The sequence below is a fragment of the Salvelinus alpinus genome, chromosome 19 (assembly GCF_045679555.1).
Source record: "Salvelinus alpinus chromosome 19, SLU_Salpinus.1, whole genome shotgun sequence".
In the NCBI taxonomy this organism is placed as follows: Eukaryota; Metazoa; Chordata; class Actinopteri; order Salmoniformes; family Salmonidae; genus Salvelinus; species Salvelinus alpinus.
The window spans coordinates 47,893,028-47,920,513 of record NC_092104.1 but is presented as its reverse complement, the minus strand read 5'-3'; the positions used below and the strand labels follow the sequence as shown (position 1 = coordinate 47,920,513).

General features: G+C 40.1%; 1 protein-coding gene across 4 annotated transcripts in view; it reads right to left on the bottom strand.

The window, feature by feature from the left end:
* Positions 1-27,486, bottom strand: part of LOC139545753 (EGF-like repeat and discoidin I-like domain-containing protein 3) — a 264,851-nt gene that overhangs the window by 163,128 nt on the left and 74,237 nt on the right. For 2 of the 4 annotated variants that reach the window (XM_071353873.1, XM_071353875.1), the window contains one exon: positions 24,342-24,374. In XM_071353873.1, coding sequence (XP_071209974.1) covers positions 24,342-24,374 — 33 coding nt within the window. The remainder of the gene's footprint in view (positions 1-24,341; positions 24,375-27,486) is intronic. The other 2 variants (XM_071353874.1, XM_071353876.1) reach the window with 1 other exon arrangement.

Here is a 27,486-nt window from a genome sequence, read left to right as displayed (position 1 = left end):
TCAGCACTTAAGTCTTCAAATAGTTGGTTGTTTTCTAAACTACCTTACTCACTCTGTTTAGCACATGGCCTCACATGTGAATCATATAGAGATGTGTGGGGCTTAAGAGGGTGTGAACGATGCTGAATGGGTAAAGACAAAGAAGAGCTCTCCAGTAGGTGTTCCAAACAATCAAGGTCCATGTTCTCAAAAGTGTGGTTACAAGTTGATCAATTTTCAAAGCAGAATTACCTAACCATTGTTCCTCAACTTTAGTGCATGACAAACCATTTTGTAGCTCTAAGTCTGTACTTTTATCCAATGTAAAAAACACAATTTCAAAAGTTGCTACATAAGTTTGAATTGAAGTGATGGGTCACAAATGTGAAACCAGTCATAGGGCAGCAAACTGAAGCATATCAAATCAAATCAACTTTTATTTGTTACATGTGCCGAATACAACAGGCGTAGACCTTGTCATGAAATGCTTACTTACAAGCCCTTAATCAACAATGCAGTTCAAGAATTAGAGTTAAGAAAATAATTACTAAATAAACTCAAGTAAAAACTAAAAAGTAACACAATAAAGTTACATAACATTAACGAGGCTATATACAGGGGGTACCGGTACCCAGTCAATGTGCTGGGGTACAGGTTAGTCGAGGTAGTTTGTAGGTTGGGGTAAAGTGACTATGCATAGATAATAAACAGTGAGTAGCAGCAGTGTAAAAACAAAGGGGGGTCAATGTAAATAGTCCAAGTGGCCATAGACTTGGGGCTCCGGTACCGCTTGCAGTGCGGTAGCAGAGAGAACAGTCTATGATTTGGGCCTTCCTCTGACACCACCTAGTTTATAGGTCCTGGATAGCAGGAAGATTGGCCTCAGTAATGTATTGGGCCATACGCACTACCCTCTGTAGCGCCTTACGGTTGGATGCCGAGCAGTTTCTATACCAGGCAGTGATGCAACCGATCAGGATGCTCTCGATGGTGCAGCTGTAGAACTTTTTAAGGATCTGGGGACGCATGCCAAATCTTTTCAGTCTCCTGAGGGGGACAAGGTGTTGTCGTGCCCTCTTCACAAGTGTCTTGGTGTGTTCAGACCATGATAGTTTGTTGGTGATGTGGAAATCAAATAACTTGAAACTCTCGACCCGCTCCACTACAGCCCTGTCGATGTTAATGGGGGCCTGTTCGGCCCTCCTTTTCCTGTAGTCCACTATCATGTCTTACTTACTCGCACCACACTGCCAGGTCTCTGACCTCCTCCCTATAGGTTGTCTCATCTTTGTTGGTGATAAGGCCCACTGTTGTGTCGTCAGCAAACTTAATGATTGTGTTGTAGTCGTGCTTGGCCATGCAGCCATGCAGGTGAACAGGGAGTACAGGAGGGGACTAAGCATGCATCCCTGAGGGGCCCTGGTTTTGAGGATCAGCATGGCAGATGTGTTGTTGTCTACCCTTACTACCTGGTGGCGGCCCGTCAGGAAGTCCAAGATCCAGTTGCAGAGGAATGACAGGTAGGATATGTGTGCCCACAGTTAAGTATATGACGTTATGTGCCGTTATGCAGAATTTAAACTGTTTGGCTAACAATTTGGAAGGATTAATCTTGGAGATGCAAGTCAAATGAGATGACAAGTCAAATCCGTGCAGTCTGGCTAAATTTAACCTTTGCACTGTATAAAGTTTTGATTTCAGTCCAGATTTATTTTCAAAAAAAAAAATTGTATAATGTTAAATATGAATTAATATTGATCCTGAGGGTGCAAGCAATAGTGGGAATATTTAACGTATTACAAGTTGTTCAATAATTTGGGACATGTACTGTCGCCCACTTCATGGAATCATCATGGAACGCAGACCAAGCCAGGCAGTTTAATCCTGGAGCCTGGCATATAGTTTACTACGACTGGACCGTTGCCATATCAGTTCCAGGATCAGCAAGGATTAGGCAGTGGTGGAAAAGTACCCAATTGTCATACTTAACAAAGAAAAGATACCTTAATAGAAAATGACTCAAGTAAAAGTGAAAGTCACGCAGTGAAATATTACTTGAGTAAAAGTCTAAAAGTATGTGGTTTAAAATATACCTAGATTTCAATAGTAAATGTAATTGCTAAAAATAGTATAAAGTATAAATAATTTCAAATTCCTTACATTATGTAAACCAGACGGGACCATTTTCTTATTTTTTTTATTTACTGTTAGATAGGGGACTACACCACTCAAACATAATTTATAAATGAAGAATGTGTGTTTAGTGAGTCCACCAGATCATCAGTAGTGATGACCAGGGATGTTCTCTTGATAAATGTGTGAGTTGGACCATTTTCCTGTTCTGCTAAGTATTCAAAATGTATCAAGTACTTTTGGGTGTCAGGGAAAATGTAAAAAGTACATTATTTTCTTTAGGAATGCAGTGAAGTAAAAGTACAACTTGTCAAACATATAAAGAGTAAAGTAAAGTAGAGATACCCCAAAACACTTCTTAAGTAGTACTTTAAAGTATTTTTAATTAACTACTTTACATCATTGGGATTAGGGTGTATTTATAGAACTATTGGTCAACCTTTACTAATATAGTTTTCTCTCCTTCCAATATTTAATGGATTGAACAACTGAATGGCAACCTTCAGGATTAATCAAACCAATGTATTGTCATGTTTGCTCCCGCTCTTCCCTTCCCCTGGCGCTTGAGGGCGCCAGATTACCCTGCATCACACGCTCCTGCCATCCATCACCCACACCTGCCTTCTCTCGTCACTCGCATCAGCGTTAATGGACTCACCTGGACTCACTTATTACATGTTAATTTCCTCCCCTATATTTGTCTGTTCCCTTGCTCTGTTCCCTGCTGCTGCATTGATTGTTTCTTGTCTAAGTTTTTGTTTGCTGACGCTGTGCTTGTCTCGTTATATGTCCGTCATTTATTAAATGTTACTCCCCGTACCTGCTTCGTCTCTCCAGCGTCATTTTGCGTGACAGAATGCAGCAGCCATCATACGAAGCATTGGGGAGTACTGGCGTTCTGGTTGGAATGGTGGCAGCGGTTCGGGGTCGCCACCAATGGAACCGGGGATGCCTAGCCAGCTTATCGGGCTTTCGCGCCCTAGCAGGCTCGAGAGGTTTCCTTGCCCCGGTTGACTCGGATGGCGCTCATCCCACTTCGGGCCTCAGCTGGATCGTCAGTTTTTGCTTGCCCAGCCGGTCCAGGAGTTTTTTTTTTGTTTGTCTTGTGTTTTGTTGGTGACGTTGGTGGATTCCGCTGCCGATGGAACCGGGGTGCCTAAGCTAGCCCTTCAGGCTTTCACGCCCTGGCTGGCTCGAGAGGTTTTCCTGGCTCGGCGGTTTCCCATCCCACGTCACACTCCACTGGATCATCGGGCTCCCCTTCAGCGGGATCGACAGGCGTTTTGCCTCAGCCGGATCGTCAGGCTCCTATGCCTGAGCCGGCTCGCCAGGCTCCCACGCTCCTGCCGGTTCGTCGGGCTTTCACGCCCCAACTGGCTTGCCCTGCGCCCATGTCTCGGCCGGTTTGCCCAGGTGGGACGCCGGGTGGCGTCCCAAGAGGGAGGGGTACTGTCATGTTTGCTCCCGCTCTTCCCTTCCCCTGGCGCTTGAGGGCGCCAGATTACCCTGCATCACACGCTCCTGCCATCCATCACCCACACCTGCCTTCTCTCGTCACTCGCATCAGCGTTAATGGACTCACCTGGACTCACTTATTACATGTTAATTTCCTCTCCTATATTTGTCTGTTCCCTTGCTCTGTTCCCTGCTGCTGCATTGATTGTTTCTTGTCTAAGTTTTTGTTTGCTGACGCTGTGCTTGTCTCGTTATATGTCCGTCATTTATTAAATGTTACTCCCCGTACCTGCTTCGTCTCTCCAGCGTCATTTTGCGTGACATGTATTTTTTATTCAACAATGTATTTAGTGTGAAAAAGCTCTCCAAAGCAATTTTTTATGAATCCTAAATATGTTCCTAAATAACAATCTACAAGATCAGATACTTTTAATGAAACGGTTTAGAGCCTGACGACCTGCGTGTATTGTGCTCCAGTCCTACCTTTCATAATCAGCAACATACAGGAGGACATTGAAAGCATATCAACTCCTGTAGAGATGGTAGTATGGTCAATGTAAGCAACCCAATTTATGTTCCTCTAACTCCCCTGAATACCACTGTCAATACGACAGCTGTTGTCAGCAGTAATCATGTGCCTATAAACCTGAATTACACTCTTAGCACTGAGACAGTTTTCCCTCGTAGGAAGCCCACTGTGAGAAGTTCACCCTGCACATCAGCTCAAATGTAAATATCACTGTCATGCCTACCTCTGATAAGCTTCCCAGTAAATTATATAAAGGATAATAGTAAAAAGCTTTGGAGCACCTTAAATGAAATTTTTGGCAAAAAGCTAACTCTGCTCCATCCTTCATTGAATCAGATGCCTCTTTCATTATAAAACCTTCTGATATTGCCAAATACTTTGTTGTTTTCATTGGCAAGATTAGCAAATTTAAACATGACAAAATAAATTACTCTGAACTTTCATATGTGTGCATAATATCATATTGTTATGGGCAGTAATTCTGTATATTTTACAGATACTTCACATGCGACTCGTAATAAGACTACACAATTATCCTATTCAAATGTTTATCTGACTCCATAAAGATTATTTAGCAATATGCAAGAAAGGCCATTGTTGAGTTACAGTAATAGGGAATGAAGAAATGTCTGAAATTTAAATTCTAAATCCAAATGTGTTTAATTACTTTGTAAAATGAATGGATTCACATACAAGGCATGAAGCTTAATTACAAGACAATACTGAGATTAACAAAGCATTTTTCTGGGCATGATCAGAGAGAGATCATCGACTGAAAGGCATTGCCCCAAAAAACTAAAAATAAAGATATCAGAAGAGGTGAAAAAATATATTGTTGTCTATCAATAATGACAAGCAACCTGGTACTTGGATGGAAAGTTACTGTGGACGGTAGCATACTATATTGCCACTCCTATTTGCCATCTCTTCAATCTAAGCCTGTAGAAAAGTTTATTCCAATCAGGCAAGAAGCGAATCAAAAGTCATTCCGCTACCCAAAATTAGCAAAGCTCCCGTCACTGGTTCAAACAGCCAACCAATAAGCCTACTACCGACCATCAGGAAACTTTTGGGTATAAAAAATGGTTTGACCAGATAATATGCAATTTCACATTAAACAAATTAGCAATTGACTTTCAGCACGCTTATAGGGAAGGGTTCTCAACATGTACGGCACTGACACAAATGACAGATGATTGGCTGAAAGACATTTATAGTAAGACGATTGTGGGAGCTGTTTTGTTTGACTTCAGTGCAGCTTTTGACATGATCGATCATAGTCTGCTGCTGAAAATGTGAACACTCTCTGTGTGTTATGGCTTTACATCCTCTGGCATATTGTGGATCGAGATTAACCTGTACAATAGAACACAGAGGGTGTTCTTCAACCCTTAGAAACCCGGACCCACATTTCCATGCCTGACAATTGAGCAGTGTTTTGCAATGTTACGTATATCGGGCAAAAAGGGGTGCAAACCACACAATTTCAACAATATTATTTCTGTATTGTGAAGAGCACTAAATAGAAACATTCATCATGAAAGCTAACTCATTATTTCTGAAACCCAAGTTATAAAAGCAGCATCATATACAGTATATTGCACAAGTTGTTTATCTTCAGTGTGTCATTATTTTTGCATTTCTGCATTGCAAAGATTCCACGCATTCCATGGATGAAATACAGTCAGCCAGAGTATACACACAGTGCCTACTCCATGCAAAACTTAACACAAAACTTTTGAGAAAATGGTCATTGTTCAACCAGTCTGAAAATGCATGGCAAATCATACAAGCACAGTGCATATCGCGAATACACTAGTTGCAGTATTCAAAACTCCCGACTCTCATTGATGTCTATTAGATATATAAAATTGTAACTGCAGTGGGCTAAATCGGGGGCACACAGAGTGTTTCTTGGTAATCTTAAACAAATCTACTTTGAAACAAAAGTATACACCTCACACACATGGTTATGGGCTTAAAAAAAGAAGAATATAACATTTTGAGGTTGCATCCCAATATTATTCTTCATATACATGACATAAAATTGAAATACAATACAACCATTTGACATAAAAAAAATCACATTTCCGTGGTTAAAAAAATTGAAATGTTGAATTATTATGAAAAATATGAATAACATTCCACCCATGAGGCCCCTAGAGGGTGATTTAGTCATTTGACTTCAGTAAAGGCTCACTTTTTTGAACATGCAAATAGGGGCCCATAGGCAGTTAACACCCAAATGTTTAAGAAAAAGATCCAGATTCTGAATGTAATTTTTCGTTCCTTGACATGATATGTCAATGTCATTGTAAATTATATAAAGCATAATAAAAGGTGTGGTTTGCATCACTTAACACCTGATGCTACATATACTCAACGTGAATTTTTGGAGTGGCTATATTTCACAGAATTTATTTTCTTCTTCGAAAATTTAGTCAGGCATCTCTGGACATCTAACGAGTATTTAGCATGCGTTGCATTTCAGAAACTCACCTTTTTGACAATGTACAAGACTGTTTCGGAGAAGCAGAACTGCAGTGTTGACAAGCTGCAAAGGTATGCCATTTACACGGACAATTTCTGGTTTGGTAATCATAAAGATTGGGCACCAGTTGGTGGCAAAAGTGTTTATTAGGATCTCATCTAAAAGAAAGTGGAAAGTAGTGTCATTTTATGTTTTGATCACGTACGTACATATACATTACTAGGTGTTTAAAGACACTGTTACGTATATGTGACATTGAACGTAAAGTGGTTAATGAAAGCCTCTCTAACATAAACCAGCATACCTCAGGGTAGCTGTCTTGGCCCTTACTTTTGTATATTTTTTTACTAATGACCTTTCCTCTAGCCTTGAGTAAAGCCTGTGTGTCTATGTACACTTATGACTCAACATAGTACATCTCAGCGACCACAGTAGTGAAATCACTGGAACACTTAACAAAGAGTTGCAGTCAGTTTTAGAATTGGTGGCTAGTAAATATTGTTGGCTAGCAAAATATACAACAAAAATAAAAGCATTGTATTCAGGACAAATCCTTCGCTAAACTTTAAACCTCATCTAAATATTGTAATGAATAATGTGGCAATTGAGCAAGTTGAGGAGACTAAACTGCTTGATGTAACCCTAGAATGCTTGAATGCTTGCCTGGATTTCTTGAATCAGAAATGAACTGAACTGTTGCTCTGATCTGTCCTTTCTCGAGGTAATGGTGGAGACGGTATCTACATGCATGGAAAGGATAATTTGACCAATTGGTGTGGACCTCAAAACCCCCTCTAACCGGCTGAAGAAATGGCGTTCACTATGGCCCTGTCTTGCACCACTTCTATCGAGAGACCTGAGTCTGAGCCAGCAACCGGTGTACAGCATCCAGTTTTTTTCTCTCAGGAGTGAAACAGAAGTCCACGTGGAGTGAGCATGGAGAGAGATCTGTTCCAAAACTTATCTCATATTGCTGGTATACTGGTTGGCAAATGGACAAGATATTTCTGTACTTCATTTTCAATAAATCAGAATTGTTTTTTTCTTCTAAAAACATGTTTTCACTTTGTCATTGTGGGGTACTGTGTGTAGATGAGTGAATAACTAAAGGGGTATGAATACTTTCTGAAGACACTGTATATAAAACACAGCAAAATCATGTTTTTTACTGCGCTGGGCCTTTAAAAATGCAACATTTTCTCTACACTACATTGCAAAATGTGTAGAATTGCGATTCTCTCCGCCGTCAAGAGGCGGACCATTAAAATGTTTCCTGCAAGGTGGGGGGCCCCCCAACCAAATATCGCTTAGGGCCACCAAAAGGCTAGAGCCGGCCCTGCCACGACATCATCTAAATCCAGGGGAGAATTAGCCTTTAGAATGAACAGAGCCTAGCTTATTACTATGTGTTGCTTGCAGTGGCCCGCCATTGGATATGAATTTCAAATGAGGGTAACACAGTCAAGCCCATTCCGCCTCGGCCCTGTATCAGTAATAAAAAGACTGGTGGCTAATTAGTTGAACAGAGGAAAGTATAATAGCTTTCACAAAGGCCCCGCTCTCTGAGGGGGAGAGGGTGACAGGTGTCACAACTGTTTTGACGTGACAATCTATAACGGCACAAAGGAACACTGACAGCCTCTCTAATAGAGAATGCATCCCTTCTCAAAGTGCAGCCACATCGGAGAGAAAGAGGTAAAGAGAGAGAGAGAGAGTGAGAGAGAGAGGCAGAGAAAAGTGGCTGTCTATATTTGCACAGGGTCCTTTGAGACGTCAACCTGATGAAACAGTCTTTGTCCTACGACGTTGTTCTCTTTGCTGTTGGTGTGTGTGTTGATAAGAGGTTGGGGGCTTTGCTGTGTAAATGTCAGCCGCTGTAGTCTTGTAGGAGCCAGCCCATGGGCCGTGATTGATGTGGGCCGCATTACGGCCTGCACGGGCTCCACAATTTCCTTTCGGGCTGCAAACAGAGCCCAATCAATCAACGGTGAAAACCTGAAAAGTGGTTAAACAGACACAAGTGTCCTGTTTCCTCTTAGATCAATCACCAAAGGTTGACATTTTTGGTGTGTCGGGTACAGTAAAGCCCCTAAATCCTACAGTGCAGCTTTTAGCTCATTCCGATGCTGAAAAGATTGTATATTTACAAAGATACATTTTATTTGGCCCGAGGGATAAACCATGTACATTAAATACTGCAATCTAAACTCTTCAGTCAACTCATACAGACCATGCACCATTAAGCTGAATAATGATATTTGAGTGTAGCCATTTTGCCGTACATGATTATGTAACAGAGATTTTCTTCTGTGGTTGTTCTTGATATTGTATTATTCTCACCAGTTGTCACCGTTATAGTGCAATTCATGTATTGTTTAGTGTTGTGTTGTGTAGTGGCTTTGCTGGTATGTATCCCACTTTTTTATTTTATTAGCCCCAACAAGATTTACATGCAAAAAAAAAAAACACAAATATAGTGCACTGGGCCTTTACTAGTCCTCTATTAGCGGACCGATATAGCCATCTGTGGTGTGGGCAAAACATATTTTTTTACAGCATCACCGCATAGTCAATTTACAGACATAAGCAATTTACAGACATAAGCAATACAATGTAATTTGTGTCTTTGCCACGTGCATGCATTCATGGGTGTTCAATTAAGATTTTCCAATAGAGAGCATCTGCTCTATACGTATACTTGGTGAGCTGGTAGAGGGGATATAACGTTGCCCTGATTATGTCACTTCCTTGTATTTAACACTGCTTCTTCAGCCTGTTGGTTTCCCTGGTTCACAAGCTCATGGTTACTACACCCACCCTTTACAGTGCACTCTGATAGCAACTGTCATGGATCCACAAAGGGACAGCAGCCTTCTCAGCAGGCTACATCCCTTTATGTTTTTAGTAAGTCCTTTCCTCTTTACCTTTCTATTTTTATGTGTTCTTGCACCCTGTCATGACAAAATGGATCAGACGCATTGACATTTGACAATGACAGCCAAATGTACTTCCAAAATCAGACAGTATAAAGGATCATCAGAGATGTAAGATGGAATGGTTTGAGACTCCGGCGTGTCAAATATATCTCCCAGGGGGGTCAAGACGAAGTTCACCTCTCAAGACGTTGACAGAAGAGGAAGAGAAGGGAAGAGCAGTAAGATCAGACTAAATGCCATGGAAAGTACTTCCTGTTCTGACAATCTGAGCCAATCAGATCAAATAAGGCCTGAGCCAATCAGGTGAACTGTTCCAGACTGGGGTGGTCAACGAAAGTTCGCTGGCATAGTTCTCTCCATAAGATAGTAAGGCATTCACTGATTCACTTATTATTGGCAATTTACTAGTCCTGTTTACCCAGCTCGTAATGGAATGGAACGAAGCCTGTGCTTCATTCGACAAAGATTTTGTGAACCAGTCAAACTCATATATGCCAGCAGCATACCACCCTGCATACCACTGTTGGCTTGCTTCTGAAGCTAAGCAGGGTCGGTCCTGGTCAGTCCCTGGATGGGAGACCAGATGCTGCTGGAAGTGGTGTTGGAGGGCCAGTAGGAGGCACTCTTTCCTCTGGTCTAAAAAAATATCCCAATGCCCCAGGGCAGTGATTGGGGACACTGCCCTGTGTAGGGTGCTGTCTTTCGGATGGGACGTTAAACGGGTGTCCTGACTCTCTGAGGTCATTAAAGATCCCATGGCACTTATCGTAAGAGTAGGGGTGTTAACCCCGGTGTCCTGGCTAAATTCCCAATCTGGCCCTCAAACCATCATGGTCACCTAATAATCCCCAGTTTATAATTGGCTCATTCATCCCCCTCCTCTCCCCTGTAACTATTCCCCAGGTCGTTGCTGCAAATGAGAATGTGTTCTCAGTCAACTTACCTGGTAAAATAACGGTAAAATAAAAAAATAAAAAAATATGACTGCATGGAAATTCGTCAAGCACATTTCTCAAACGAAAGAAAGTATTGGAAGAAAAGAAACAACAAAGAGACACATAGAGGGTTCTAAGTAGATCCATACACCGTTTTGTGTGGAATTAGGGGTAGGCACAACTCGTCCCATGAATATATCCTAAAATTTAAGAATTTAGCTTCTGGATAACATTCTGGATAACATAGAAAACTTTTTATAGATCATAATTTTGATATGCTTGAACATCAATCAAATATATCAAAGTGACCAAGAGGGATTATTTCGTCCAGCGAAAAACAGAGGAGGAGAAACACCCTTCCAATCAAACAAAACAATGGAAGAAGAGGTGGTTACAACAATGTCTAAAAAGGACAATGCATTGCTGGCAAGCTTGATCTATTGCTCGGAGTAAAGGAGGACATTGAGGTCCTCAGGGTAGGAATGGATTACAGCAACAAAATAATGGAAGAAATTAGGTCTGAAAACCAATGTTTGAAAGCGACAGTAGACTACCTACAATCAACGACGGAGACACTCCTGAGTGATAACACAAAAATTAAAGGGGAGCTATTTAAAATGCAGAAGCATGAGTAAAAAATATTGTCATTATGGGAGATAAAGAGACTGAAAATAGAACTATCTGGCAACCGATGAAAAGTTGAATGATTTCATGAAACATAATCTTAAAATGACCAACGCACAGGTAGATAAGATTGATTTCCAAAGGGCGCATCATTTTGGCGTGTTCCCTAGAAACCCTGACCCATTGTTGCTAGACTGTCGCATTACAAGATGAAGGTGGCTGTGTTGAAAAGGGGTAGGGAGTTGAAGGGCACACCATTCTCTATCAACAAACAACTCCCCCATGAAATAAAAGAGAGACGACGTATCCTTTATCCCATTTTCAAAAACATAGAGCAGAGAACCAGAATTTTGCTCTTAGTATTAGATAAGCTGTACATAAACAACCAGCTCTTCAGGAACTCAAAGGTTACTATGTGGCTGTGAGTGATTCTGGCTTGCTAAGCTAGTTCCCAATACACAGCATTATGCCACACTACACATTACCACTCTTTTTCTTTATCATCAACTTTTTGAAAATAACTGTTGTTCCTTTTTGGCTCCATCAGGCTACTAGGCCTTGAAAAATACATAACGGGTGAGGTGCCCTTACGGTCCTATAAACTCTTTTTGGTATAGCTTATTTTTGTGCTTCTGGACTCTTGAACTATGCAAATGAAAACGAGTGATTATAGGCAAACTGTTTTACATGATTGCACTGGCATTAAAATGTTAAATGAATGGTTTGGTATTTAGGCCTATTCTTCTTTTTGATCTAAGATGAATGTAGGGAAGTGTCAGTCTACTCTTGCTCCTCCTCTCCAGAGTTCGACATCGTCGGTTTACTAACCTCCAGTCCTGGTAACCCTTTATTATGCGCACCTGAACCTGATCATCAGGCACACCTGAGCCTTTTAACTTCACTGATTACTCCCTCTATATATAGCACTATGTTGTTATTTCCATCAGGAATATTTGACTCTATTTCTATGTTAAGACACATTCCTTTTTTTTGTATCGTTACGTGGTCGTTTATATTAAACTCCCCAACTGCACCTGCTTCCTGAATCCCTGCATCTCTGTTACAGGAAGTCTGAACATTGTTATATTGTGGATACTCTCCTAGCGGATCTGAATCAGAACTAATAGTATTGATAGAGATTATTATTGACTACTTTAAGAAGGTTACAATAAGATATAACCTGTAAATGATTCAATGTTGCTCAAACGCACATCGAAAATCGGTTAGGCCTATGGTCGCCAGGGTTGGTTGAATCCGCCTGCTCGAGGCTGGTAAATTAACACTTGTTCACTCTAATGGCAGGTTAAATTAAGTTGGTTAAGCCAACAGTATAACTGGTTTAAGAAAGTACATATTAAACCAGTACTTTTCCATGGGGTCAGACATGTTGATCTTTATTTTATTTTTAGGGTGAATATCAGCTTTAATATTGCAGAAAGATTGAAGCTTCCGTCAATGTAATTGTCTGCATCATTTCCAATCCCCCATATATGTTTTTTTAAATATAAATATATACACATACAAACATACATATATACATACAGTACCAGTCAAGTATGGACACAACTACTCATTCCAGGGTTTTTCTTCATTTTTTACTATTTTCTACATTATGGAATCATGTAGTAACCAAAAAATTGTTCAACAAATCAATATATAAGTTATATTTGACATTCTTCAAAGTTGCCACCCTTCGCCTTGATGTATATATTTGCATATACTGTATATGCAACTTTTCAGGGAAGTCAGGAACCAATATACACAGTCAGTTCTTCAAACAGAAATGTGCATCCTGTAGCACTAATTCCAAAAAGTTTTGGGACACTGTAAAGTCAATGGAGAATAAGATAACCTCCTCCCAGCTGCAAACTGCACTGAGGCTAGGAAACACTGTCACCACTGATAAATCTACGATAATCAAAAATTTCAATAAGCATTTTTCTACGGCTGGCCATGCTTTCCACCTGGCTACCCCTACCCGGTCAACAGCTCTGCACCCCCCCCCCCCCCCCCACTCCCCCGCCCCCCGCAGCAACTTGCCCAGCCCCCCCCCCCCCCCCGCTTCTCCTTCACCCAAATCAAGGTAAATGACGATCTGAAAGAGCAGCAAAATTAAAGAGCTGAAAGGCGGCCAAAGGAGGTGTTGGCTTTGGGGATGACCAGTGAAATATACATTTGAAGTTGGAAGTTTACATACACTTAGGTTAGGTCATTAAAACTAGTTTTTCAACAGCTCCACATATTTGTTGTTAACAATCTATGGTTTTGGCAAGTCGGTTAGGACATCAACTTTGTGCATGAAACAAGTAATTTTTCCAACAATTGTTTACAGACAGATTATTTCACTTATAATTCACTGTAACAATTCCATTGGGTCAAAAGTTACATACACTAAGTTGACTGTCCCGTCAAACAGCTTGGAACATTTCAGAAACTTATGTCATGACTTTAGAAGATTCTGATAGACTAATTGACATCATTTGAGTCAATTGGATGTATTGCAAGGCATACCTTCAAGCTCAGTGCCTCTTTGCTTGACATCATAGGTAAATCACAAGAAATCAGCCAAGACCTCAGAAAAAAAGTTGAAGACCTCCACAAGTCTGGTTCATCCTTGGGAGCAATTTCCAAACGCCTGAAGGTACCACGTTCATCTGTACAAACAATAGTACGCAAGTATAAACACCATGGGACCACGCAGCTGTCATACCACTCAGGAAGAAGACGATGTACTGTCTCCTAGAGATGAACGTACTTTGGTGCGAAAAGTGCAAATCAATCCCAGAACAACAGCAAAGGACCTTGTGAAGATGCTGGAGGAAACAGGTACAGAAGTATTTATATCCACAGTAAAACAAGTCCTATATCGTAATATAACCTGAAAGGTCGCTCAGCAAGGAAGAAGCCACTGCTCCAAAACCACCATAAAAAAGCCAGACGACGGTTTGGAACTGCACATGGGGAAATCGTACGTTTTGGAGAAATGTCCTCTGGTCTGATGAAACAAAAATAGAACTGTCTGGCCATAATGACCATCGTTATGTTTGGAGGAAAAAGGGGGAGACTTGCAAGCCGAAGAACTCCATCCCAACCGTGAAGCACGGGGGTGGCAGCATCATGTTGTGCGGGTGCTTTGCTGCAGCAGGGACTGGTGCACTTCACAAAATAGATGGCATCATGAAGGAGTAAAATTATGTGAATATATTGATGCAACATCTCAAGACATCAGTCAGGAAGTTAAAGCTTGGTCGCAAATGGGTCTTCCAAATTTACAATGACCCCAAGTATACTGCCAAAGTTGTGGCAAAATAGCTTAAGGACAACAAACTCAAGGTATTGGAGTGGCCATCACAAAGCCCTGACCTCAATCCTGTAGAACATTTGTGGGCAGAGCTGAAAAAGTATGTGCCGAGCAAGGAGGCCTACAAATCTGACTCAGTTACACCAGCTCTGTCAGGAGGAAGTGAGCCAAAATTCACCGAATTTATTGTGGGAAGCTTGTGGAAGGCTACACGAAACGTTTGAACCATTGAACAACAACACTTAGGTTTTTACTTCCAGCTTATACACACTATATACCTTTTATGGACACAAAGTATTATACAATAGTTATATTCTGTTTGTTTTTAGTCCTGTCCTTCCGCTACCCTCAACCATCTATTTCTGATGTCCATCCAGTTTGATTTCTATTTGCTATACATATTTTTTTACTCTGGCGTTTCACAAAAGTTCTGAACCTATATACAGACCAAGTATATTTTACATGTGTTATCTTGTTGTTATTAGTCCCACCCTTTAGCTCCATTGAACTCCTCCCATCTATCTCTCAACAGCATCCATTTTGGATTTATATTTGCCATATAGTTTTCAACTTTGCTGTGAGGCTTCAACTGTGTTGATTTGTTTTGTCTACGCTATATCTTTCTCTCTCCACATTTTGTAAAACATCCTAAGCGTTGGAACAGCAACACTGGTGCAAAAGGGGATGTCCTGGAATAATACTTTATTTAGATCTAAAGTTTAAATGTGACTCGTTTCAGGAAACTAGGCAGATGTCTTACGTCACTACTTCACAGGAGTGGCATTTGAACTTTAAAAAAAAATTCCACAGAATTGCCTTCTGGAACGTCATTTTCATGTGCCCTAATAACAAACTTGTATTAAATCCATAAATAGATGTAGATGTAAGATGTAACAACAAAATAAAAATGTTTAAAAAAGTGTATTTTTGTCGTCCGAAGTGGACCCATATTCATCAATTTATAAGTTTGTGATTTTTTGCCATTTTCTTTCATTCAATATGAACAGGGAATGGATCCACACAAGCTTACCCTAATAGGATCTTAATATTCACAGAATAAGCCCTAGCTGACTCCTCTTACGTACATCTGTGCAGCACACAGACATGGCTACTTTCTTAACAGTTAATTATTAATAAGGACCAGGCTTCATGTTAGCGCTGCTTCTGACAACACATGCATTAGAAATAAATCAGCACGTACTTCTGTGTGTAAGAGTGATCTGTTCAACATCAGCAACATGTTCAAATACTGTTTTAAATAGTGTAGTAGACTGCATGTCGAGGATCATACTGCGAATCTGCAGTAAGGCAAAATTATCATTCAGTCGATCCAGGATTCTGAAATTATACAATCTTTTTTTGCAAAATCTACAATTACCTGCATATTATGAAGGGGCTTGCAAATTTTACAAATCACTGCACTATTTCCACATAAGAGTCAAATCATTGCAATATTATCGCATAAAACTGAACAATCAGCGTAATACAAAAAGAGGGCTTGCAATTTCAACCAATCACTGCAAATTTACCGCATAATTTGGTTCAATCAAGCCACACGTCCGCAAACATTTTCCCTCGTCAGCACATTTTCACGACAAATTGGACAAAATCATTGCATATTGCCATGTAAAATGTCAGGATTTCTGCAGTAAAATGAAGTATTTTGGTCTGCAAATATCACACAAAAAATCATGCAAAATCATAGAGGGACTGTAGTGTTAGTGCGTACAGGGTCTTCCTCCCACACTTGAATTCTCAACAGGATGAAAATTCATGGTGTTATCGCACAGATTATTTGCGGATTGAAAGAGAATGGCTATTTTAGGAGCACCATTATGCATACTGTAAACAGCTCGCAATGTGCAAGAAAGCACGCAGAATGTACCGTAATGGTGAGGAAGTTTTAGCATGTCATAGACTGAGTGGGCCACGTCTCAGAGTTGATGTGAAGCACAGAAATGCTGCAGAAGGCTCATATATTAAGTGCCACTTTCCCCCGAAAGTCTAGTATGTTGTTACATAATGGCCGATCAGTGCCCATTAAACCTGCAACTCTACTTCACATTCACGAAAAGAGCCGTAGATATATTATTAATGTATTACACAAGTTTATGGTGACTAATAAGGCCATCACAGGTGAAAGAATGGATGCTCCCTTACCACATATTAAAAATCCATATCAAATTCATCATTAATTAAAACCAGCAAAGAGGTAGTGCCGTAAATAAAAGTAATGTGCGTCTTGTATCCAGTAAAGAGAAGTGATAAGACTTGATGTTCATAAAATTGCAGATCATTTCTTAAGATGAAGGGGATTGTTACGCAAATGTGTCAAACTTGGTTTTATTAATCACTGCTTCATATTAAAAATTTAGCAATACTATATCTTTATGTGGTTTTGTAGGATCTAAGGTAGGCCAAAAACATATACTGTACATTTACCCAGTTTCTCTTTCACCATGGGGTCAGGCACCATTTTGTTTTTTAACAAGCACAGGATTCTCTCCACTTATTTATATACACTGAGTGTACAAAAACATTAGGGGCACCTTCAAGTTCCTTGGTGTCCACATCACCAACTAACGAACATTGTCCAAGCACAACAAGACAGTCGTGACGAGTGCACGAAAAAAAACTATTCCTCTCAGGAGACTGAAAAGATTTGGCATGGTTCTTCAGATCCTCAAAAGGTTCTACAGCTGCACCATCGAGAGCATCCGGACTGGTTGCATCACTGCCTGGTATTGCAACTGCTCGACCTCCGACCGTAAGGCACTACAGAGGGTAGTGCAAACGGCCCAGTACATCACTGGGGCCAAGTTTCCTGCCATCCAGGACCTCTATACCAGGCGACGCAAGAGGAAGGACTCCAGCCACCCTAGTAATAGACTGTTCTCTCTGCTACCACACGGCAAGCGGTACCGAAGCGCCAAGTCTAGGTCCAAGAGGCTTCTAAACAACTTCTACCCTCAAACCATAAGACTTCTGAACACCTAATCAAATGGCTACCCAGACTATTTGAATTGACCCCCCCCCCATCTTTTACACCACTGCTACCTTCATGTACAACTAACCGGTGCCCCGCACACTGACTCTGTACTGGTACCCCCCTAAATATAGTATTGCTATTGTTATTTTACTGCTGCTCTTTAATTACTTGTTACTTTTATTTATTGTTCTTATCCATATTTTTTTATTTTTTTAAGTGCATTGTTGGTTAGGGGCTCGTAAGTAAGCATTTCACTGTAAGGTCTACATCTATTGTTTTTGCCGCATGTGACTAATAAAATTTGATTTGATTTCACCTTCCTAATATTGAGTGGCACTCCCTTTTGCCCTCAGAACAGCTTCAATTCGTCAGCTGTTAAAGAACAGAGTCAAATGAAGGCCGTGTTCCATTGATGTCACACTTACATATCTTCTATATTTGAGAGATGTCTACAAACAGCACATACAGTGCATTCAGAAAGTATTCAGACACCTTTGCTTTTTCCACAGTGACATTACAGCCTTATTCTAAAATGGATTAAATAAAAAAAATACTCATCAATCTACACACAATACCCAATAATGACGAAGCGAAAACAAGGTTAGAAATTATTGCTAATTTATAAAAAAAATTAAAATGAAATTCCTTATTTACATAAGAATGGAAGAAGTTTGGAATCACTAAGACACAGCCTAGAGTTGGCCGCTCGGCCAAACCGAGCCATCGTGGGAGAAGGGCCTTGGTCAGGGAGGTGACCAAGAACCCGGTGGTCACTCTGACAGAACTCCAGAGTTTCTCTGTGGAGATGGGAGAACCTTCTAGAAGGACAACCATCTCTGCAGCACTTGACCAATCAGACTTTTATGGTAGAGTGGCCAGACGAAAGCCACTCCTCAGTAAAAGGCACATGACAGCTCAGTTGGTTTGCCAAAAGGCACCTAATGGACTCTCAGACCATGATAAACAAGATTCTCTGGTCTGATGAAACCAAGAATCAACTCTTTGGCCTGAATGCCAAGCGTCACGTCTGGAGGAAACCTGGTACCATCCATACGGTGAATCATGGTGGTTGCAGCATCATGCTGTATGGATGTTTTTTAGCAGCAGGGACTGGGAGACTAGTCAGGATCAAGGGAAATGAACAGAGACTGGGGCAAATGTTCACCTTCCAACAGGACAACAAGCCAAGACAACGCAGGAGTGGCTTCGGGACAAGTCTCTGAATGTCCTTGAGTGGCCCATCCAAAGCCCGGACTGGAACCTGATCGAACATCTGGAGAGACCTGCAAATAGCTGTTCAGGGACGCTCCCCATCCAACCTGACAGAGCTTGAAAGGATCTGCAGAGAATAATGGGAGCTTGTAGAGTCATAACCAAAAAGACTCTAGGCTGTAATTGCTGCCAAAGGTGCTAAAACCAAGTACTGTGTAAAGGGTCTGAATACTTATGTAAATGTGATATTTCAGGTTTGTATTTGTAATAAAAACCTATTTTTGCTTTGTCATTATGGGGTCATTATTGTGTGTAGATAAAAAAAAATATGGAAAAAGTCAAGGGGTCTGAATACTTTCCGAATGCACTATATCATCTACTCATGGCTCCCGAGTGGTACAGCGGTCTAAGGCACTGCATCTCAGTGCTAGAGGTGTCACTACAGACCCTGGTCCAATCCCGGGCTGTATCTCAACCGGCTGTCATCAGGAGTCCCATAGGGAGGCGCACAATTGGCCCAGCATCGTCCGGGTTAGGGGAGGGATTTGCCAGGGTAGGCCGTCATTGCAAAATAAGATTTTGTTCTTAACTGACTTGTCTTGTAAAATAAAGGTTAAATAAAAATTATTAAAAAAATTCCAGGTGGAGACTACTAAGCAGAGAAGTGTGTGTCTGCCTGCTTGTGTGCATGTTTGTGCATGCATGAGGGAATAACTGAAATGGCATCACTCTATACTACATGTGTTTTGTCTTACATATTGTTTACATTTTTTTCATTCGCAAACTCAGAGCTTGTGATATGGGATGCCACATGGAGAAGATTTCTTTTGCTATGGGAAAAAAACAGCTGTTTTATCCCTAAAAAATATCAAACAACATGTCAAAAATATGAACAGTCCCAGATTAAGCCGTATACTTGAACAAGAAAGAGGAAAATCATTGTAACCATGTAAAGAAGGAGATGGGATTGAGAAGACTTCATGAACATGAATATATAAAGGCTGTTTTCTAGAGAGCCAGCAATGCAGTGTGTTGGCCACAGTTGAATGTGTCAAATCCATCTAAATGCATGGATTCAGGAATTCATTTGCATTCCAATTGAACAATTCCAAATAAAACTGACTGGAAGTTAAATGGATTTGACCCCAACAATACATAGGATCATCTATCTAACTATTAACATCAGGGTGATATCTAAGAGATGTGAAGTTCCTGTATACCCAAAGTAGTCCTATTACAACCAGAAAAAATAACAACCGAGATAACACTGAACTCGCTCAACCCTTACCGAAAAATCACATGTGGAAAATCATGTGAAACCATGTGGTTTTGTAACACTTCACTTGTGGATCGTTTACACATGATTTTTAACAGGCGATGCCCTGCAAACAAAAATGAGTCATTAGGATGTCGCCGGAACTTCATGAGTCTTTTCAACTCACGTATTTGACACACTTGATTACATTGTGTGTGTTTATTTATACAGTAATTATTATTGAATATGTCCTCACCTGGGATTTGAACTCACAACCTCTCGTTTCACAGCATTCAGAGCTTCCTGCTACGCCACCATGTCTGTGTCAATAATGGATTACACCTGTATTCCTACCCTTGGACTTCAAATTTAATCTCAACTTTGTTAAAAATACACTCAAGAACAACTATTATATTTATCATAGTGATTCAGGAGTAACATTAAAACAGAATAATATGCCCCTTCAACATTAGACAACTATACAGATTGCTGAAACTAAAATAGCATTGCAGATGGCACTCTTTTGCTAAGTGCAGAGATGTATTAAAGGTAATCTGCAGGGAACTTCTGAGTATGCTCCAGACTTTGTGGCACAGCAGAATGATGAGTGTACCCCACATCTACAGGCTGTGAGGTCAAATCTCATGTCAAATGTAATAATATTGATTAAATATGTTTACACTATTTTAGCTGAGCACTGTACCACTTACCTTAAAACCCCCATACCATGTCATTGCTTCCCTTTAAAAAAAACACACACAATGTGCAGTTTCACATGTGAAAATCTGATTTTCAAATGTGAAATAGCTGTTTTCACATGTTGAGCTGAAATTTTCACAAGCAAAAACAAAAGAGACGTCAGTTGTTCACATGTATTACATTTAGAGTATATGTGTTAACACAACCTTTTCACATGTGAGAATAAACTATTTTCACCTCACATGTGAATTGCAGATTTGCATGGGAAATTTGCATTTTCACATGCAAAAAACTTTCACGTGAAAACCTAGCTCTTACATGTGGAATTGCATTTGCAGTGTCGCATGTGAAAACCTTTCAAATGTTATTACGTTTAGTTTCATGGTATCACATGTAAAAAATGTGCATCCTGATGTTGTCACATTTATTTCATGAGATCATGTGAAAACATGAGATCATGTTTTCACGTTCTCAAATGTTTTCACATGTGTAGTTTCATGTTATCATATGTTGCTTTTATATTTTGTCATATGTTATCACATGACAGTTTTTTTCAATTGCAAACAAGCATCGGTCAATACTGAAGCCACTTTTTCAAAACTCTTCACATAGTCTGCATTACCAACATGCATCTTGGCCAAACCGTTAATCTCACCTCCAAAACCAAAACACTTCATACATGTCTCAAAATAAGCTTGTTTGACCATAACACTGGCCACAACTCTCACTCAGAAAGCGTACATTGTCACTCATAACACATCGACCTGAAAAACACTGACAACAGGGAACATTACATAAATGATGAACTGTTCTCTTTGAGGTTTGAAGGATTTTTCACATAAATCAGTATTTCATTGTAGAATAAGAATAACACCTTTTCACTTTATTGACTGTACTAAAGTATATGTTGCCAGAATGAAATCAGAAAAACACCAATTTGCTTCAATAGCCTTTATTTTTTTCTATATCTCTGCATATAGTAATTTACTTGTGAAAAATAAAAAGTTGAAACAAAAAACTAATTCCTGAAATTCCAGGGCTGCAATAATAATAATTTAAAAAAACATCAACATGTATAGCATAATCACTCATTCTGTACAGTACTGTGAGGGTTCTAGTTCTGCCTCTCTCCTGCATTTGGCCACAAGTTCTCATCAACATCTCATGTCTTCTCTGGTGATGCATCTTGGATAGTATCTTCTGGAATGTCTAATCCAACCCCGGCAGTCTTCAGGAGAAGTATCTCCACACCCCACATTCATGGCCTCCAGTAAGGACATCTGGTCATGTGGATGGTGGTCATAAACCTTCCACCTCCACGCAGAGAAAAACTCCTCTATGGGTTTTGGGAAGGGGGAGTATGGAGGCAGGAATAGTACTGACATCCTGGGATGTGCAGCAAACCAGTCTTTGACTACAACAGAGTGGTGGAATGCCACATTATCCCACACAACAACAAAGGTAGGGGAGTTTCTTGCCCCTCTCTCCTCCGCTGGCACAAGTCGATTATGCAGGTCATCCAGAAAATAAATGACCCCCTCTGTATTGTGGGGGCCAATAAGTGGTTTGTGTAACAGCAAACCATCATTGGACAGTGCTGCACACATTGTGATGTTAGCTCCTCTCTGGCCTGGGACATCCATGTTTGGCCTCTGTCCAATAACATTTCTTCCCCTGTGGCGTGTTTTTGTCATGTTGAATCCAGCTTCATCCACAAAGATGAATGTATATGCAGTGTGTCTGGCTTCCTTCTCCATTACTCTCTAAAATATAGTAAATCCACAGTTTTATAGTACTTTACATTATGCATAGCTGTGTATGTACCCTGTTTGGTTATTGAACAGACATCTTACCTCGACATATTGATACCGGAGCTCTTTCACACGTTCACCGTTTCTCTCAAAGGGTTCAACTCCTTATTTATGTTTCTCTAGGACTCTGGCAATTGTCGTTGTGCTGACCGTATTCACATTCCCAAAAGTGATATCGTCTGCCAGCACTCTGTCCCGAATTTCCCACAGTTTTCTTGCATTGTTGCCAATTACCATGTCAACAATAGCAATTTCCGGCACATCTGATAATATTCTTTCTCTCCCTCCTGTGGGAGCAACCTTTGGATCCTACTGAAAACATAAAACAATAAATATATTTCAAAATGTCAGTACATGTAAAAATGTGAACATACTGTATTGTACTGTAATGTATAGTTAAATTATCATTGAAGGATGCACATCTCACCTGTTGTTTTGCCGGATAATTCGTACTATTGATGCCACTGTTGAACGCTGCAGATTTGGTTGCACCCTTAAACCGGCCTCTCTCAAAGAGAGACCATGGTTTACAACATGGTCAATAATTGTGGCCACTTTTCTATATGTTTCAATCTGGTTACTGCAGAAATGCATGACATTTGCCATCACTCTGTTTTGTATATGTTTTTAAAATTTTTGGAGACAGTGTGTACCATTTGAACACATGTGCTGCAACTATATAGTTTTGCAGGTGGTGGAGTATGAATGAGAAAAGAGTTCATGGATTTCAGAGAATGTGGTCATTGAACACATTTTGTGTGAAAGCAAGGAAACATGATTCACAGTTTGGTCCACATACACTTCTGTTCCGCTGACTGTGTGAAGAGTTTTCACCAATGCATGTTAGCAATTGAAAAAAAAACTAACTTCACATAAGATCATGTGTTATTCATGTGGCTTTTCCATCTAAAATGACACAGAATATTTCAGTTATTCTTCCTTTGTTAACTGTTCCATGAAATTCGTGCAGAACTTTTAAAAAGTTTCTTCTGAGAAGCTCCTTACTTTCAGGTTAGCTGGAAATTGCATGTGATTGCTAAACATGCTTTCTGAGGGCTTTTATGATAATGGAGGGCTTTTATGATAATCCACTATGCTGATCTTAACCCTGCTGTGCACCGTATGCTAATAGTAAGTGAATTAAATATCATTAGCCAGCTCCTTGGGGAAGATTGCTTATGGAAGAAGTACACTAACCAGAGCTAAGCTAAGATACGAACTTGCTGCAGGGATGGAAAGTTCTCCACTAACTAACTACCCTGATTCATAACTATTTTCAAGTTAGAAAAATGTGTAGAATGCCTATTGAGGCTTTTTGATAGATGAGGACTCTAAAAAGGTTATCTAATGGAAGAATCACTACTATCGCCTTGGCTCAATTACAGATCACTCACTAAGAAATAGGATAACATGAGTTTAATTCTTTCATTCATATTTGCATGATCAAATGTTGTTGATTTGTTTAGATTTTTGGCAGTTGTTTCGAGTTCTCGTTCGATGACAAACAATGAAAATGTTAGGTGAAATTTGCTGTTGCAAGGGAGAACAGCAGAAGTCTCTGATTGGTTCAATGAAAAGAAAGAGAGGCACTGAAAGTGATGATCTAAGCTTGTAAAAAAAGGGTAAAAAGAGAACAAAAACAAAAAAAGAAAGACAATTGGAGATCAGTCAACCTAAGAGTGCTGACTCGGCATGATCAATCAATCAATGCAGCAGGAGTCACAGCAGTCAATGAGGAAGGAGAAGGGTGGGATAAGGTCTTGAAATATACATGGTTCTGTGTGTCTTGTTGCACCACATTGTGTGTGTGTGTGTGTGTGTGTGTGTGTGTGTGTGTGTGTGTGTGTGTGTGTGTGTGTGGGGAGTGAAAGAGTGAGAGAGTAAGAAAGTGGTTGAAAGGATACATGACATGTCATATGATTTTACTGCTGATAGGTAGAACACACACACACATGAGGGGAACACAAGATACCAAGTGTAGAAATATCCCACCTGCTGAAGTCGTCTCCTCCTCACCATCTGCTGCTGTAGAGATAGAGGGAGGGAAAAGGGGAGGAAGGGAGAAAAGAGAGAAAGAGATATAATTGTGAGGTAATTAGATAGGATTTAATGGTGTAACTCCATCATGAACACTGAATGTTTTTCATTTGCAATAAACTCAATCGTATGAGTGACAAACACTCAGTTACAGTGTCTTGCAAAAGTATTCATCCCCCTTGGCGTTTTTCCTACTTTGTTGCATTACAACCTGTAATTTAAATAGATTTTTATTTGGATTTCGTGTAATGGACATACACAAAATAGTCCAAATTGGTGAAGTGAAATGGAAAAAAAATAACTGGCGCGTGCATATGTATTCACCCCCTTTGCTTTTAAGCCCCTAAATACGATCTGTTGCAACCAATTACCTTCAGAGGTCACATAATTAGTTAAATAAAGTCCAACTGTGTGCAATCTAGGTGTCACATGATCTCAGTATATGGGTTAGATTCCCATGGGGGACCAGTATGAAAATGTACGCTCCGGATAAGAGTGCCTGCTATATGACAAAAAAACATATATTAGACTAATAATTCAAAGATCAGACTGGGACAAGAGTGTCCCTGGTGTGTTATCCACACCAAACAACATCATTGTGCGCGCCATACACTTACCACTTAATTTTGGGTTGACAATTAGACTATAGTTGCTATATATTACTGTCAAAACACACATCTTCATGTGCACTAACTAATATCATGGGCTAAATAATTTGGGGGTCAACACCTGAGGAAGTGGAAACACATTAACTAAATAGATTGCTAACTTGAAATGTAATACCCGATGCTACTAGCTACAGTTGAAGTTTACATATACTTTAGCCAAATACATTTAAACTCAGTTTTTCACAATTCCTGACATTTAATCATAGTAAAAAGGTCAGGTCAGGTCTTAGGTCAGTTAGGATCACCACTTTATTTTAAGAATGTGAAATGTCAGAATAATAGTAGAAATAATGATTTATTTCAGCTTTTATTTCTTTCATCACATTCTAAGTGGGTCAGAAGTTTATGTACACTCAATTAGCATTTGGTAGCATTGCCTTTAAATTGTTTAAATTGGGTCAAATGTTTCGGGTAGCCTTCTACAAGCTTCTACAAGAAGTTGAGTGAATTTTGGCCCATTCCTCCTGACAGAGCTGGTGTAACTGAGTTAAGTTTGTAGGCCTCCTTGCTCGCACAAGCTTTTTCAGTTCTGCCCACAAATGTTCTATAGGATTAGGGTCAGGGCTTTGTGATGGCCACTCAAATACCTTGACTTTGTTGTCCTTAAGCCATTTTGCCACAACTTTGGCAGTATGCTTGGGGTCATTGTTCATTTGGAAGACCCATTTGCAACCAAGCTTTAACTTCCTGACTGATGTCTTGAGATGTTGCTTTAATATACATACATCATTTTCCTCCCTCATGATGCCATCTATTTTGTGAAGTACAACAGTCCCTGCTTCAGCAAAGCACCCGCACAACATGATGCTGCCAGCCCCGTGCTTCACGGTTGGGATGGTGTTCTTCGGCCTCACCATTTTTCCTCCAAACATAACGATGGTCATTATGGCCAAACAGTTCTACTTTTGTTTCATCAGACCAGAGGACATTTCTTTAAAAAGTACGATCTTTGTCCCCATGTGCAGTTGCAAACAGTAGTCTGGCTTTTTAAGACAGTTATGGAGCAGTGGCTTCTTCCTTGCTGAGCGGCCTTTCAGGTTATGTCAATATAGGACTTGTTTTACTGTGGATATAGATACTTTTGTACCTGTTATCTCCAGCATCTTCGCAAGGTCCTTCGCTGTTGTTTTGGGATTGATTTGCACTTTTCGCACCAAAGTACGTGTATCTCTAATGGACAGAACGCGTCTCCTTCCTGAGCGCTATGACGGCTGCGTGGTCCCATGGTGTTTATACTTGCGTACTATTGTTTGTACAGATGAACGTGGTACCTTCAGGCGTTTGGAAAATTCTCCCAAGGATGAACCAGACTTGTGGACGTCTCCAATTTTTTTCCTGAGGTCTTGGTTGATTTCTTTTGATTTTCCCATGATGTCATGCAAAGAAGCACTGAGTTTGAAGGTAGTCCTTGAAATACATCTACACCTCCAATTGACTAAAATGATGTCAATTAGCCTATCAGAAGATTCTACAGCCTTAGAGCTGTTTAAACCTCAGTCAACTTAGTGTATATAATCTTCTGGCCCACTGGAATTGATACAGTAAATTATAAGTGAAATAATCTGTCTGTAAGCAATTGTTGGAAAAATTACTTGTCATGCATAAAAAATATGTCCTAACCGACTTGCCAAAACTATAGTTTGTTTACAAAAAATGGTGAAGTGGTTGAAAAAACGAGTATATTGACTCCCACCTAAGTGTATGTAAACTGCCGACTTCAACTGCGTGTATTCATCCAAAAGAAAATGTAATGTCCTAAAATAACTTTGCAGCTTAGGCTAATACCTATAAGAAATATAGATCTACAGTGCCTTTCAAAAGTATTCATCACCCTTGGCAATTTTCCTACTTTGTTGCATTACAACCTGTAATTTAAATAGATTTTTATTTGGATTTCATGTAATGGACATACACAAAATAGTCCAAATTGGTGAAGTGAAATGAAAAAAATGACTCGTCTCAAACAATTTGTGTGTGCATACGTATTCAACCCCTTTGCTATGGAGCCCCTAAATAAGATCTTGTGCCACATGATCTCAGAATATATACACCTGTTCTGAAAGGCCCCAGAGTCTGCAATACCACCAAGCAAGCGGCACCATGAAGACCAAGGAGCTTTCCAAACAGGTCAGGGACAAAGTTGTGGAGAAGTACAGATCAGGGTTGGGTTATAAAAAAATATACGAAACTTTGAAAATCCCACGGAGCACCATTAAATCCATTATTAAAAAATGTAAAGACTATGGCACCACAACAAACCTGCCAAGAGAGGGCCGCCAACAAAAACTCACGGACAAGGCAAGGACGACATTAATCAAAGAGGCAACAAAGAGATCAAAGATAACCCTGAAGGAGCTCCAAAGCTCCACAGCGGAGATAGGAGTATCTGTCCATAGGACCACTTTAAGCCGTACACTCCACAGAGCTGGGCT